The sequence below is a fragment of the Mustelus asterias genome, unplaced genomic scaffold (genome assembly GCF_964213995.1).
Source record: "Mustelus asterias unplaced genomic scaffold, sMusAst1.hap1.1 HAP1_SCAFFOLD_840, whole genome shotgun sequence".
Taxonomy (NCBI): Eukaryota; Metazoa; Chordata; class Chondrichthyes; order Carcharhiniformes; family Triakidae; genus Mustelus; species Mustelus asterias.
Window position 1 is genome coordinate 33,288 of NW_027590786.1, and position 16,971 is coordinate 50,258.

Here is a 16,971-nt window from a genome sequence, read left to right on the forward strand (position 1 = left end):
GATTGAGAGTACAATCAAGGAGTCAATTATTTTACTTCCAAGTCAGGGGACGTGCAACCCCACTGACTCTGTTGTTACCACAATGGGCACATGTGCTCTGCTCACCAATGAAACACCACAGTGACCATTAACATGGGCCTGTTCCTGGGAAAGGCTCCATTTTATTTGTGCCACAACAGCAGGGGAATTACCTCCTGCACAGGCACAAAGGTATCATCAGTCACAGAAAATAATTGCAGCTGGTGTCTCAAACCTCATTTTACCATTTGCTCCCAGACATTCTCAATTCAATTTTGAAATGCAAACTGAAATCTGGCATTATGGGGTAAATTAAAACACATTTTAATGGTCATTTTCAGAATGACTATTCCCAAGAATTAATTCCTAAATCAGTAAATTAAAATTCTCATCAGCAATGTAGGCAGCACAGTGGTTAGCACTGCTGCCTCACAGCTTCAGGGACCTGGGTTCGATTCCCAACTTGGGTCACTGTCTGTGTGGAGTCTGCCCGTTCTCCCCATGTCTGCGTGGGTTTACTCCAGACGCTCCGGTTTCCTCCCATCGTCCAAAGGTATGCCAGTTAGGTGCATTGGCTATGCTAAATTGCCCCTTAGTGTCCTGGGATGAGTAGGTTCGAGGGATTAGCAGGTTACATATGTGGGGTTATGGGAATAGGGCTTAGGTGGGATTGTTGTCGGTGCAGACTCGATGGGCCGAATAACCTCCTTCAGCACTGTAGGGATTCTATGAGATACTTTGGGAGAATTGCTATTTCAATGGGCATTTTCACAAATGCTATAAAATGATTTTACAAAACAAATTAATATTTTAATGATTAATAAATAAAAAGTATTTCATAAAACTACCACCCAGTGTGGGTTCAGGATTCTAACTCAGGGTTTCTGAGCTTCAGGAACCGCTAACTGAACCAGCCGGGAATTGTCTCCACAAAACTTCCCCAACTCCCTCCCGGGAAAAAGCTGCAAACCTGGGAGCTGCAGCTTTTTACTGGGGGTGTTGGGGCCTCCAGCGGGTGTTTGTGAATCCTCCCCGCCCACCTCCCAGGGTTTCCTTCCTTCCCAGAGATCAGAGTCCTCATTGATTTGAGGCCAAAGTGTAACCTCTTATTTATTGTCCCCCTCCCCCATCCTCTGATGTGAACCATCCTCCAGTGGCTGAGCCAGGATGGGGCCGTTAACCTGGGCCTGTTCCCGGGAGGGAGGGAGGGAGAAGCCCCGCAGCTGCAAACCAGGGAGCTGACAATGATTCTGAAGGGTTTGCGGATCCACAAAGTGTTTCCAAATCCTCCCAGCCACCGCCAAACGCTGACTCCGCTTCTCCGGGACAAACAAGCGCCAAGGCCAGCAATGACACTGCGCATGCTCCACATCACAATGGGAGATAATGTTCACTCTTTTATATTCGGGTCTGGGGGATAATGTTCACTGTTTTGTATTCGGGTCTGGGGGATAATGTTCACTGTTTTATATTCGGGTCTGGGGGGATAATGTTCACTGTTTTATATTCGGGTCTGGGGGGGGGATAATGTTCACTGTTTTATATTCGGGTCTGGGGGGATAATGTTCACTGTTTTATATTCAGGTCTGGGGGGGATAATGTTCACTGTTTTATATTTGGGTCTGGGGAGATAACGTTCACTGTTTTATATTCGGGTCTGAGGGATAATGTTCACTGTTTTATATTCAGGTCTGGGGGGGATAATGTTCACTGTTTTATATTCGGGTCTGGGGGGGGATAATGTTCACTGTCTGGGGTTTGTTAGCCAGCGTTGATTCTGCCGACGGTGCATTCTCGGTTGTCAGAGCTCTCATTAAAAGCCCTAATTTCCAGTCAGTGACTGAGTTGTCTCTGATGGGATGGGGAATCAGAGTGGGGGTAATGTGCTTCATGGACAGCGATGGGTGGGAATGAGTATAAAATAAACCCGGACTCCACCAGGTAATTGTGAGAACATTAAAACCATCACAAAAATCATAGCATCATGTTGGAAAACAGAATACTTCGGCTCAATCTTTGATCAATTTTGTTTGATTCAATATTTTGAGTGGCTTGTTGAATTGCTGGTTATTTTCCAACGGCAGCTCAGCATCATCATTTTGACCATCAACTCAGCCCCGGTGACTGCTGCATTTTTCCAGCACCTTCTGTTTTAATTTTAAGTGGAACCTTAATATCTGCTTAGTACACAGGCCAGTTTATCTTTCCAGGGGTGAGTGTGTCTGAGAGGTATGCAATTGGAAAACATTTTCTATTCATCTCCTATATTGCTGCAGTATAGATAGATTGTTCTCACTCTGCCAGCATGTTTGTGGATTAATTGGATAGATCTTAAGACAGCCCGACTGGGCAGGATGAGCCAAATGGTTTCCATCTGTGATGTATCATTCCATAAAACAGAATATTCAGCATCAGGAGAAAGAAAGTGAAAGAAACCTGTCTCTGTGGGATTTACCCAACCAGTGTGAGCACCTTCAGGAGGGCAAAGAGAGGGGAGGAAACCAGTGGGAAAAGTTTTTTAAAACTCGGGGTATTCCCACAGGAGAACACTGGTTTAAATCAATTTTAGAAATAGAGAATGGCAGCGCACAACTTCCGAGGAATGCATTTTTAAAAATTAATTGATCTTAATTGCACAAGATAATTTTCTATTATTGTCTTTGACAATGACGCCGTTAATTCCCAGGTGCCCCTGCGGGTATGAAAGTGTCCTATTCATTCCACAGGAGCCCATTGCGCAGGCGCAGTGCTATATCTGGAGCGTGCGCAGTGTCACTTTGCTCGGAGTCCTGCGAGTGCGGGAGTTGGCACATTTTTCTGCGGGTGAGTCGGTTGGGCTGTGGGAGAAATGAGCCGGGAGTCGGGGTAGGGAGGGAGCTCTGGCTTCACCAACACCCGCTGTAGGCTGCAAGGCCCGAATAGGACCCTGCAGGTCCCGGGTTTACAGCTCCCAGGCTTTTATCCCGGGAACAGGCCCCGGTTATCGGCCGCCATCTTGTTTCAGCGGAGACGGAGGGCGCATGCGCTGCTGTCGGTGACGGGTCACAATGGGCGTGGTTTCAGGGGCTGGTTCAGAACCTCTGTCTTCAGAGGGACAATAGGTAGCAGGGCGCATGCGCAGCTATCCAAGACCATCGGAATAAGAATTCGGAACAGGAGCCCGTCATTCGGCCCATCGAGCCTGCTGCATCATTCAATAAGATCATGTCTACTTTGCTCCCCCACCCCGTCCATACCCTTGACTTTCTTGTGGATCAAAACCTCAGCTTTGAATATATTCAATGACCTGCCTCCAATCCTCACTGGTGAAAACAGAGTTCCAAAGATCAACAACCCGCTGAGAGAAAAGATCTCTCTTCATCTTAACTTTGAGATCCTTTATTTTTACTTGATTCCCACACCCGAGGAAACGTCCTCTCAGCATCGACCTTGTCAAGCACCTTATATCATATGAATCATAGAATCCCTACAGTGCAGAAGGAGGCCATTCGGCCCATCGAGTCTGTACAGACCACAATCCCACCCAGGCCCCATCCCCACAACCCCATGCATTTACCCTGCTCATCCCCCTGACACTAGGGTCAATTTAGCATGGCCAATCCACCTAACCCGCACATCTTTGGACGGTGAGAGGAAACCAGAGCACCCGGAGGAAACCCATGCAGACATGGGGAGAATGTGCAAACTCCATCCAGACAGTGACCCAAGGCCAGAATTGAACCTGGGACCCTGGCGCTGTGAGGCAGCAGTGCTAACCACCGTGCCGCCCTTAAATTCCCAGATGTTTCATTAAGATTACTTCTCAGTCTTCAAAACTCCAAAGAGGAGAGGCCCAAGCTGCTCAACCTGAAAGATAAAGCACCTCATTTCAGGAATCAACCAACTGGATCTTCTCTGAACTGCCTCCACTGCAATTTTGTCCCAGCTAAAGTAATTCTGTGCCAGGTTAAAGGAGGAGTGAATGTTTTGAATTTCTGTCCTGGACAGATGCTGATGGATTTTGGAAACTCCTTTTACAGGGGGTTAGAAGGGAAAGATTTACTCACAGCAAACTCAGACCAAAAGAAATGTTTGTCTGTCCTGAATTTCTAACCTTGAATTACACCGATAACTTTCCTCATTTACAGGGACATGATCTGAAGATTGCAACATTTTTCCCGGACACCAATCTCTCTGAGATCTTTTCAGCTGCAGTAGATTTTAAAATGTGAAAACAGTGAAATTGTTTTGGGGTGAGTGTGAGTGAGCATTAATTTAAATTCAGAGCATGCTCTGATTCCATGGATCTCGGGCTATTATGACTCCTTTACCATGGATGGGCAGGCAATGGTGCAGTGATAGTGTCATTGGATTAGTAATACAGGGATCCAGGGCAATGCACTGTGAACCCTGGGTTCGAATCCCACAGTGGCAAATGTTGAAATTTGAATTCAGTAAAAATCTAGAATTAGAAGTCCATTGATGACAATTGTCGTAAAAATCCATCCGATTTAATAATGTCCTTTAAAGAAGGAAATTACCACATCCCCCGGCAATGCAAGCCACTCAGTTCAAGGGCAATGAGATATGGGCAATAGATGCTGACACAGCCAGCACATAGAGTCATAGAGCAATACAGCACGGAAACAGGCCCTTGAGCCCAACTGATCCATGCCAACCATGGTGCCCTCCCAGCTAGTTCCAATTGCCCATGTTTGGCTCATATCCCTCTAACCCTTTCCAATTCATGTACTTATCTAAATGCTTTTTAAATGTTTAAACCTGCTGTTTAAACCTGTCTCAACCACTTTCTCTGGCAGCTCATTCCATGTACACACCACCCTCTGCATGAAGACGTTGCCCCTCAGGTCCCTTTTAATCTTTCCCCTCTCATCTTAAACCTATGCCCTCCAGTTTTCAATTCCCCTACCCTGGCAAAAAGACAATGTGGGTTCATCCTATCTATGCCCCTCATGATTTAATACACCTCAATATAGTCACCCCACATTCTCCTACGTTTGAAGGAATACAACCCTCGCCTGTCCAACCTCTCGCGATCACTCAGGCCCATTAGTCCCGGCAACATCCTCATAAATCTTCTTTGCACTTTTTCCAGTTTATGAATGTCTTTCCTATTACAGGGTTACAAAAACTGTACACAATACTCCAAGTGCAGCCTCACCAACAACTCATACAACTATAACATAATGTCCCAACTCCTATACTCAGTGCCCTGACTGATGAAGGCCAGTGTGCTAAATGCCTTCTTCACCACTCTGTCTACCTGTGACGCCACTTTCAACAAACTATGTACTTGTACTCCTGGGTTCCTCTGTTCCTCAACACTCCCCAGGGCCTTACCATTCACTGTACAAGTCCTACCCTGGTTTGACTTTCCAAAATGCAACACTCACACTTAAGACCATAAGACATAGGAGCAGAATTAGGCCACTTGTCCCATCGAGTCTGCTCCGCCATTCAATCATGGCTGATATTTTCCTCATCCCCATTCTCCTGCCTTTTTCCCATGACCCCAGATCCCCTTATTAATCAAGAACCTATATATCTCTGTCTTAAAGACAGTCAATGACCCGGCCTCCACAGCCTTCTGCGGCAAAGAGTTCCACAAATTCACCACTCTCTGGCTGAAGAAATTCCTCCTTATCTCTGTTTTAAAGGATTGTCCCTTTAGCCTGAGGTTGTGCCTCTGTACTCTGTATTATCTGCACTGAAATCCATTTGCCAATCAGCGGCCCACTTCCCTAACCGATCAACTGATCAAGATCCCCCTGTAATTTTTGATAACCTTCTTCACTATCAGCGATACCTCCTAATTTAGCATCGTCTGCAAACTTGCTAACCATGCTTTGTATGAATTTTTAAACGGCCATCCATTTCTCTGTTTCACCTCTGCCCTCCCTGATCAGCTCTCTGCCATTGTCTACCTTCCTCTGCCTCTAATAATGGGTGTGTTTTAACTACTATTTCCGCAAGCTATGTCTTGATGAGGTTTTTACCACTTTACAACTCTCTTCACTGCTGATTTACCAGCTTAGTCTTACAATGTTCAGGAATTGTTTCTCTTCCACTGGAGATCATTTCCCTTCCACTTCTGAGCTTATATTGACCAACAAAATCTGATACATTTTTATTCCCTGTAATTCATTCTGCCCACCCTGAAATGTTAATCTTCTTTCTGTCTAAAAGGATGGTCTCTTTCCTCATGTTCACAATTAAAGGGCAGGCGATGGCTGACATTTAAGGGGACAGTAAATTAATCTCGGACAGAGATATGTCTAGTGTTATTATATGGTACCCAGATTAGATAAATTATTTATGTTCCTGTAATAAAATATATTTATTATTATTTCTTGCATTGTAATATAATACTGTAGCGATGTTATACATTTCCAGTCATGAAGTCATTACAGCACAGAAGGAATCCATTCGGTAACTCGAGTCCATGCTGACTCTCTGTATAACATTCCAGTCCCATCCCCACTCGATATCCCCATTCTCCTGAAAGTTTATTTCCTTCAAGTGCCCATCTTTCATTTTTAAATAGAATCCATAGATATGGATGGAGATTTACAACTTTTAGGGAATGAAATAGGAAAGAATGTTCCACAGAAACTAGAATTGTCTGCTCTGAATTTCTATCCTATACTGACTGTGATGACTTTTGCAAACTCATTTCACAGGATTTTGAACAAGGAATCACAGGCAAAAATCTCAACCGTTACGTCCAGACAGTCATATTCCTTGGGATCTGAATATCTTGTAATATGGAACTGTAGCTACGTTATATATTTCCAGACATCTCTTCCCTCAGAGGGTTGTTAGTCTTTTGGATTTCTCTTCCACAGGGACCAGTGGAGGCTGAGGATCATTGAATATATTCCAGTTAGACAGATCCTTGACTGACAAGGGTGTCAAGAGTTATGGGGAACAGACAAGAAGATGGAGCAAAAGCTAAGATGTGGGGGGATTTCTTCACTCAAGGATCTGGTGAAGATTTGGAATTCTCAACCCCTGAGGACAGTGAAACCTCAGTCATCAACTATTTTCAAGAGAGAGATTGATTGGTTTCTAGATATTGAAGCTATCAAGGGATATGGGTTTAGTGTGGGGAGAATGATGCTGAGGTAGATGAACGAATTATCTCATTGAATAGTTTAAAAGGCTCGATGGGCCAAGTGGCCGACTGCAGCTCCTATTTGTTATGGTCTCTGTGTCCAGGACAGGGAGCAGTGAGCATGGATCTGTCAATCAGCCTCAATCAGCACCTTCAGGCGAATTGGGAGGGTGAATATTAGATACAGCAGAGTGAGAATGGAGGGAGAGTGTGTGGGATGGAGACTTACAGCTTTTTGGGACTGATATAGGAAAGAATGTTCCATAGAAACTGGAATTGTCTGTTCTGAATTTCTATCCTATACTGACTGTGATGACTTTTGTAAACTCATTTTCCAGGATATTGAAAGAGGAATCACAGGCCGAAATCTCAAACATCACGTCTAGATCTGACAGAGTCATATTCCTTGGGAGCTGAATATCATCGGCCTTTGAATCTGGAAGGAGAAATTATTGTCCAGTTTGTCGATTTGAAAAGATTTGAAATGTCAGTGTGACTGGAAAAGCACCAACACACTGCCACACTCGAGTGAGAGTGTTCCAGTGCACGGACTAAAGAGCTTTAACCAGTTACACAGCCTGAATAAATATCACACCATTCACAGCAGGGAGAGACTGTACTCATGATGTGAGTGTGGACGAGGCTTGAACTGATTGTCCACCCAAGAGAGAGGCAAGGACACCTGCACCATGGAGAAACCATGGAAATGTGTGGACTGTGGGAAGAGATACAGATCCCCATCTCAGCTGGAAGCTCATCGGCGCAGCCACACTGGGGAGAGACCATTCACCTGCTCTCAGTGTGGGGAGGGATTCACTCAGTCATTCAGCCTGCAGTCACACCAGCGAGTTCACACTGGGCAGAGACCATTCATCTGCTCTCAGTGTGGGGAGGGATTCAGTCATTTATGCAGCCTGCTGACACACCAGCGAGTTCACACTGGGGAGAGGCTGTTCACCTGCTCTCAGTGTGGGAAGGGATTCACTTGTTCATCCCACCTGCGGAGGCACCAGCGAGTTCACACGGCAGAGAGACCATTTACATGTCCTCAGTGTGGGAAGGGATTCACTTGTTCATCCCACCTGCAGACACACCAGCGAGTTCACACTGGGGAGAGGCCATTCAGCTGCTCTCATTGTGGGAAGGGATTCACTCAGTTATCCAACCTGCGGAAACACCAGCGAGTTCACACTGGGGAGACGCCATTCAGCTGCCCTCAGTGTGGGGAGGGATTCACTTGTTCATCCAGCCTGCGGAGGCACCAGCGAGTTCACACCGGGGAGAGACCATTCACCTGCTCTGATTGTGGCAAGGGATTCAGTCAATCATCCAACCTGGTAAAGCACCAGCGAATTCACACTGGGGACAGGCCATTCACCTGCTCCGTGTGTGGGAAGGGATTCACTCAGTCACCTCACCTGCTGAAACACCATCATGTTCACGAGTGACTGCAAGGACTGAATTTTGCTGTTAATCACATCGAGGTCCCAACCATTTTCATTGGTGTCTGTTTCTGCTGATGTTAATAAACCCTGGCCCAGTTGTAAGATTTGTATTGTGGATTGTCTTGTCTGCGTCCTGAACTCTTAAATAAAAACAAGAAGTGCTGTAAAAATTCAGCAGGTCTGACAGCATCTCTGGAGAGAGAAACAGAGCTAATGTTTTGACACTGAAGAAGAGTCACATTCAACTGGAAACATTAATTGTTCCTGTCTTTACAGATACTGTCAGACTTACTGAGATTTTGCAGCAACTTCTGCTTTTAGAATGACGGTGAATGCTGGATACATGAATCAGAGACTGGTGTAAAACTGGGATCTGCTCCTAAATGAAAGTGAAACAGCAGGTTAAAGTTTCCAGTCTGAAAAGTACTATGGTTGTTATACTATATATACCATTTTAAGGCTGGTTTTAACTCATTTAAAATAAACCTATTTAAAATATATTTGTTAAAGTCAGTATTAAAATACGAGTTGGATGAGTTCACAGGAGCCTGTTAACCGCTGGGACAATTATTCAACAAACATTGGATCTCCAGATAGAGAAGAAGCTGCAGTTTGTTTGCAGGAATTCCCTGTTTTATTGATGTGTGTGTGTTAGACATCAGGATAACTAAAAATACACAAACCTGGACATCAATGGCGATCTGATTGACAGTTACTCTGGGAATCACTCCCACTGTGAAACTTCAGCACTGACACTGCTGAATGTTGTCGGCTCAGGGAGTGGGGCCTCCAGGAGTGGACTGTAAAAAAGCTGGGTTTCAGTATCCTGACTAATATATGGTGAGGAACCAGAAAAACCCTTACTGAGGAACTGCCTGGGGTTTTACCAGTGTAGGTTCAGGGGCGAATGATTCCTGACTCCCTGAAATGTCTGATATTGAACCCAGTTTGGAACAAGATTCATTCAGTTTCCAGGAGAATAGGGACAAATATCACCCACAACTGAGAGAGAGAAAAACAGCCACCTTGATCAATGACTTGGATGAAGCCAGATTTGATGATACAAAGATAGGTAGAAAAGCAAGTTGTGAGGTTATTACAAAAAATCTGTAAGGGACACAGATAAGTTACCTGAATGGACAGAAAAATGGCAGATGGAGTATAGTGCGGGAAAGTGGGAGCTTTTCCACTTTGGCAGGAAGAATAGAGAAGCAAAATATTGTTTAAATATACAGAAACTGAAGAATACTGCCGTAGAGAGGAACCTGGGTTACCTTGTACATGAATCGTGAAAAAATAGGATGAAGGTACAGCAAGTAAAGAAGAAGGCAAATGGAGTGTTGGACTTTACTGCAAGGGGGTGGAGTTTGAAAAAGGGAACTTGCTGCACCTACACAGGACATTGCTGAGAGAGCAGCTGGAATACTGTGTACGGTTCTGGTCTCCCTACTGATGGAATGACATGCTTTCATTGGAATGAGTTCAGAGAAGGTCCATTCCTCAGATGAAAGTGTTGTCTTTTGAGGAAAGATTGTAAGGTGTCGGTGAGAATTCTCCCATCCCGCCCACCACAGGTATCGTCGCGGGCAGAGGGGCGGGACCACAAAGGCCCATTGACCTCGGGCAGGATTGTCCAGTTTTGGGGTGAGCGCGGCCGGAGAATCCAACTCATTGTCTTTTGAGGAAAGGTTGCACCTCTAATCATTAGGTTTAGAAGAATGAGCAGTGAACTTTCTGAAACCTATAAGATTCTCATGGGGGGTTGACAGGCTAGAGGCCAAGAGAATGATTCATGAAGGAGTCTTGAACTTGGTGCCACAGATCAACAAGAGTCAAGGGTATTGTTTCAGCCCTTACAGACACCAATACTTTATCCTCAGTTTTAGTCAGGTTAGCTGGTGTTGTCCACCCAATGGGACAGGCTCTGTTTCATGTGAGAGTTTTTGATTTGATTTGATTTACTATTGTTCACATGTATTGGGATACAGTGAAAGGTATTGTTTCTTGTGCGCTATACAGACAAAACATACATTCTAAAGTACATCGGGGAAAAGGAAAAAAGAGGGTGTAGAATATAGTGTTACAGTCATAGCGAGGGTGTAGAATAAGATCAATTTAATATACGTTGGTCCATTCAAAAGTCGGATAGCAGGGAAGAAGCTGCTCTTGAGTCAGTTGGTACATCATGTGGGTGGGTGGGTGGGTGGGTGGGTGGGAGGATGGGTGCGTGTGTTAGTTTTTGTGCATGAGGATGTGGGTATCTGAGTGAAGCTGCTTCTCATCAGCTGCAACACAACCTTCCTCCGAGCAATGACAGGTCTCTGAGTTTCCAACTGAGTGATTTGAGTGATTCAGAGATTTTCCATCCAGACTGACTGAGTGCTGCGTAAAACCTGACATCTACACAACCTGACCCCATTTCTCCTGGAACAATATGAAGTGTCAGCTGCTTTCCTGATCCCTTCCTTTCCCCTCACCATTATCCTCAGATAGTTCACAAATTCCATTGTACCTCATCCTCCAATGGTCTCCATTTTAAATATTTCCATCAGTCTTGCCAACAGATAGCAATGGGATTGCTGCTATCACAGTGATAAACTCTGAAATACTGCCTCTCTGATCTAGATCTCCCCACCAAATCTTCACCTGAGTTCCACTTTTTAGTCTGAAGAAATTAATATAATTTAACTTTCAACAGCACCTTCCAACACTGCGACCTTTACCTTCCAATCCTACAAACTCTACCACCGAGAGACAAGGGCAGCAGACAATTGGCAACATGGACAACTGACGTTATCAAAGAACGAAGAACAGTACAGCAGAGGAACAGACCCTTTCCCAAAAAACAATGGCACCCAAGACATAAACAATCCTGACTTGGAATCATGTTGCTGTCCTTTCACTGTTGCTGATCAAAAATCCTGGAAATCCCTTTCTAACAGCATCTTCGACTGCGGCAAACTTATAAATATAGGAGAGTAGATCATTCAGCCCCTTGACCCATTTAATTAGATCACGGCTGATCTGACAGTAACTTCAAATCTGCAGTTCAAGAAGGCAACCCCAATCACCTTCTCAAGAATAATTTGGGGTGGGCAATTGATGCTGGTCGAGCCAGCAATGCCCACATTGTATAAACAAATATAAAACCCCATTAAAACTGATTCAGCGCGCCCCCTCCCCACAGAATGAAAAAGATTGGCTTTAAGATCAGTTAGAACCACAGAACATTACAGCACAGGAACAGGCCATTTGGCCCTTCTTGGCTGTTCTGAGCCATTTTTCTGTCTAGTCCCACTGACCTGCACCTGGACCATATCCCTCCACACCCCTCTCATCCATGTACCTGTCCAAGTTTTTCTTAAATGTTAAAAGTGAGCCCGCATTCATCACCTCATCTGGCAGCTCATTCCAAACTCCCATCACTCTCTGTGTGAAGAAGCCCCCCGCTAATATTCCCTTTAAACTTTTCCCCCCTCACCCTTAACCCATGTCCTCTAGTTATTTTCTCCCCTAGCCTCAGTGGAAAAAGCCTGCTTGCATTCATTCTATCTATACCCATCATAATTTTACACACCTCTATCAAATCTCCCCTCATTCTTCTACGCTCCAGGGAATAAAGTCCTAACCTTTCTCTATAACTCAGTTTCTCAAGTCCCGGCAACATCCTTGTAAACCTTCTCTGCACTCTTTCAACCTTATTAATATCCCTCCTGTAATTAGGTGACCAAAACTGCACAAAATACTCTAAATTCGGCCTCACCAATGTCTTATACAACCTCACCATAACATTCCAACTCCACACACAGCCCTTCTATTTGTGATTTTGCATGAACTATTAACATCATTTATTTTCACCCCCGCTCCACTATCTGCTCTGGCACTCTGGTTCCCATCCCCCTGCAAATCTAGTTTAAACCCTTCCCAATAACACTAGCAAACCTTCCTGCAAGTATATTGGTCCCCTTGTAGTTCAGGTGTAACGTCTCTCTTGTACCGGTCCCACCTGCCCCAGAAGAGGTTCCAATGATCTAGAAATCTGAAACCCTGCCCCCTACACCAGTTCCTCAGCCACGTGTTCATCCGCCTGAGCATCCTACTCTTACCCTCACTGGCACGTGGCACAGGTAGCAATCCTGAGATTACTACCCTCGGGGTCCTGCTTTTTAACTTCCCACCAAGTTGTTCCTTTGTAGTCACTGATATTTAACTGATATTCCTTTATAGTCACCTGATGAAGGAGCAGCGCTCCGAAAGCTAGTGGCGTTTGCTACCAAATAAACCTGTTGGACTTTAACCTGGTGGTGTGAGATTTCTTACTCTATTCTCTCTCCACAGATGCTCAGTCCTGCTGAGATTTTCCAACATTTACTGTCTTTATCTCAGTGACAAATGTTGATGTGTTTGCTCCGAACCCACAGGGCTCCATCTGTTTGCTCCGCACCCACAGGGCTCCATCTGTTTGCTCCGCACCCACAGGGCTCCATCTGTTTGCTCCGCACCCACAGGGCTCCATCTGTTTGCTCCGCACCCACAGGGCTCCATCTGTTTGAAGCCACAAACAGAAAGGTCCAGTTTTCTCCTGGAGTTTCTCTTCCCCGGATTGAGGCGCGAGATGGCGGACAACCAGACTGAGAGAGCTTACCAAAAGCAGCCCACCATCTTCCAGAACAAGAAGAGGGTACTTGTGGGCAAAGGCAGCAAGGAAAAGCTTCCCCGCTACTATCGTAACGTAGGCCTGGGTTTCAAGACTCCACGCGAGGCCATTGATGGGACCTCCATTGACAAGAAGTGTCCATTCACAGGCAATGTGTCAATCCGGGGCCGGATCCTGACAGGTGTTGTGACTAAGATGAAGATGCAGCGGACCATTGTTATTCGCAGAGACTACCTGCACTACATCAGGAAGTACAACCGCTTTGAGAAACGACACAAGAACATGTCTGTTCACCTATCGCCCTGCTTCAGGGATGTACAGAATGGGGACAGTGTGACTGTGGGGGAGTGCCGGCCCCTCAGTAAGACTGTGCGTTTCAATGTCCTCAAAGTCACTAAAGCTGCAGGAGCCAAGAAACAGTTCCAGAAATTTTGAATATGATGTAAAGAAAATCAGCCGCAAAAAATCCTTTGTGAACAGACAAAACAAAAACAGCTTTCACAATGATGCAGTTTCAGCCAATGAGGGAGACCCGGGCTCAGCCCCGCCCCCATTCACTCTGATTGGTTGGAGGACCAGCTGCTCCTGCTCGGTCCTCCAGCCCCGCCCCCTTTTCCTTGGTCCGGAACCGCTGTCAATCACTGTCCGGTCATTGTGATGTGGAGCATGCGCAGTGCCGCTGGGAGCTCAGGATTGCGGCGGTGGGAATTTTCAGCTGATCCGACACCGCCGGGTGGGGAATGAGGGGGGATGGAGCCGGGGGGTGGGTTCGAGGCTTCATAAACACCCCGTGTCGGCCCCAAGCACCGAATACAAAGCTCGGGTGCGGGTTGTGAAGCGGGGAAATCAGCTCCCGCTTTTCCCCGGAACAGGCCCAGAATCCCCGCCGCCGTCTTTATCGGGAGCCTCTCCGGCTCGGCGCATGCGCACTGAGGAAGCCTCGAGCGAGGCTCCTCCCCTCATTCACTCCGATTGGTTGGAGGACCAGCCGCTCCCGCTCGGTCCTCCAGCCTCGCCGCCTCTTCCTATTGGTCCGGACCTGCTGTCAATCACTGCTTGGGCATTGTGAGGTGGGCGGGGAGGATTCACAAACGCCCGCTGGAGGCCCCAACACCCCCAATAAGACCCATTGGTTTTATTGTCAGTCTGCAGACAGGAGCTGGAGAACTGTTCACAATAAGAAGTCTCAACACCAGGTTAAAGACCAACAGGTTTATTTGGTAGCAAATGCCATAAGCTTTCAGAGTGCTGCTCCTTCGTCAGATGGAGTCTGACGAAGGAGCAGTGTTCACCCCAGTCCAACGCCGGCATCTCCACATCAGAACTGAACACAGGCAGAGGAGAGGGAGGGAGAAAACTGGGGGTGGAGGATAGAAATGGTGGAGATGGGTTTGGATTTCAGCCCAGGGAGGAGGGAGAGTGTGTGGGATGGGGATTTACAGATTTGGGGGAACAAGAGAGGAAAAAATGTTCCAGAGAAACTAGAATTGTCTGTTCAGAATTTCTATCCTGGACTGACGGTGATGACTTTTGTAAACTCTTTTTACGGGATCTTAGAAACGATGATTGCAGATGGGAAACTCAAACCAAACTTAAGTTTGACAGTCAGTTGGTTCATCATGACCTGAATATCATCACCTTTGAGGCTGAAAGGATAATTGTTCGTTTGTTCTGTCTGAGGGAAAATATTTTAAACATCAGTGTTACTGGAAAAGCACCAAGAGACACACGCACAGCTGAGTGAGAATGTTCCAGTGAACTGATTGCAGAAAGAGCTTTAACCAGTTCCACAGCCTGATAAAACATCACACCATTCACAGTGTGGACGAGCCTTCAACTAATCATCCAACCTGGAGAGACACAAGGACACCGGCACCATGGAACTGTGAGGACTGTGGGAAAGAATTCAGTTATAGATCCCAGCTGGAATACCATAGACACAGTCACAGTGGGGCCGATGCCTTGGAGAAACCGTGGAAATGTGAGGATTGTGGGAAAGGATTCAATTACCCATCCCTATTGGACAACCACTGGCGCACTCACACTGGGGAGCGGCCATTCACCTGTTCTGTGTGTGGAAAGGGATTTACTCAGCCAACTGGCCTCATGTTACACCAGCGCATTCACACTGAGGAGAGGCTGTTCAGCTGCACTCACTGTGGAAGAAGGTTCAGGTCTTCATCAGACCTCAGTCAACATCATCGCGTTCACACTGGGGAGAGGCCATTCACCTGCTCCATGTGTGGGAAGGGATTCACAAAGTCCTCCAACCTGGTGACACACCAGCAAATTCACTCTGAGGAGAAGCTGTTCAGCTGCACTTTCTGTGGAAAGAGGTTCAGGTATTCACACAGCCTCGAAGAACACCAGCGAATTCACACTGGGGAGAAGCCTTTCACCTGTTCAGTCTGTGGACAGGGATTCACTCAGTCATCCAGTCTGGTGAATCATCAGCGAGTTCACACTGGGGAGAGGCCATTCAGCTGCACCTCCTGTGGGAAGAGTTTCAAGCAGGCATATGCCCTCATTGAACACCAGTGAGTTCACACTGGGGAGAGACCATTCACCTGCTCGGTGTGTGGGAAGGGATTCACTGTGTCATCCAGCCTCAAGGCATACCAGCAAATTCACGCTGAGGACAAGCCATTCAGCTGCTCTGACTGTGGGAAGAGTTTCAGGACTTCATCTGCTCTCTTTGTACACCAGCGAGTTCACACTGGGGAGAGACCATTTGCCTGCTCTGTGTGTGGGAAGGGATTCACTCGGTCCTGCAACCTCGTGACACATGAGTGAATCCATATGTGACTGAGAGATTGGATTCAGCTGTTTCTGCTAATGTTCATTACATCCAGGATTGATAGTTGGACAATTTTAAGTTTGTTCCTGGTGATATTAACAACCCTATAACTGGCTGAAGTTTAATATTCTGTAGATGTCACTGACCTTCGAGGCTACAGTGTCCCTTTTTAAAGGCACCATCTGTGATCTTTCAGCTGAATTCAAGAACTCTCAACGGAAATTTGGTTGCAATAAGACTGAACTTTTTACTTCAATCCTAAATTGATCTTTGATGCAAAATCTACAATTCATTGTCTCCCAAGAATGTGGGTTCTCATCAAGTGGAGGTGACTTTGCCAGCTTGGGTACATTCACAGGATAGAGGATGGTCACTCCAGCGGCTCAGCAACAAGAGCCAACATCGAAAACAACAACTCACAACCAGACCTGAGAACCACTTCATATGTGGCACTTGAAGCAGAACCACCTCTCACAGATTGGTCTCTGCAGCCAACAGTATCAGTGAACCAGGGAGTGGGTGGGCCTTGAGGGTGCCAGTGACCAGGAGAGAAAACAATCTTCTTGATTTTGCACAGAGGGGCAAGAGAACTGAAGCCAGACAGACTGGAGGGAGGGAGGAAACAGGGAGTGGAGGACAGAAATGGTGGAGATGGTGAGATGGGTTTGGATTTCGGCCCAGGGAGGAGGGAGTGTGTGTGAGACGGGGATTTACAGATTTGGGGGAACAAGAGAGTAAAGAATGTTCCAGAGAAATTAGAATTGTCTGATATGAATTTCTATCCTGGACTGACCCGTGATTAATTTTGTCAACTCTTTTTACAGATCTTACAAGGGAAAGATTTTTAGATGCAAAACTCAAAACGAACATTTTGGTTTAACTCAATTATTCATCAACCTTTCAATGTGGAAGGAGAAATGTTTATCTGTGGAAAATATTT

At 46.0% G+C, this 16,971-nt stretch overlaps 1 protein-coding gene and 2 pseudogenes across 1 annotated transcript; all 3 read left to right on the top strand.

Moving 5' to 3' along the window:
• Positions 1-2,804: 2,804 nt before the first annotated feature.
• On the top strand, positions 2,805-8,695 carry LOC144487518 (uncharacterized). The gene is made up of 3 exons (XM_078205603.1): positions 2,805-2,841; positions 4,146-4,250; positions 7,471-8,695. Exon 3 carries the CDS (start codon positions 7,822-7,824, stop codon positions 8,578-8,580), a length of 759 nt encoding a protein of 252 aa, XP_078061729.1. The 5' UTR covers positions 2,805-2,841; positions 4,146-4,250; positions 7,471-7,821; the 3' UTR covers positions 8,581-8,695.
• Positions 8,696-13,173: 4,478 nt separating this feature from the next.
• Positions 13,174-13,669, top strand: LOC144487519 (small ribosomal subunit protein uS17 pseudogene; annotated as a pseudogene).
• Positions 13,670-14,156: 487 nt separating this feature from the next.
• On the top strand, positions 14,157-16,027 carry LOC144487512 (uncharacterized; annotated as a pseudogene).
• Positions 16,028-16,971: the final 944 nt, after the last annotated feature.

Excerpts from the sequence above, each read along its gene's own strand:
- LOC144487518 (XM_078205603.1), top strand. The coding sequence starts at position 7,822 with ATGGAGAAACCATGGAAATGTGTGGACTGTGGGAAGAGATACAGATCC.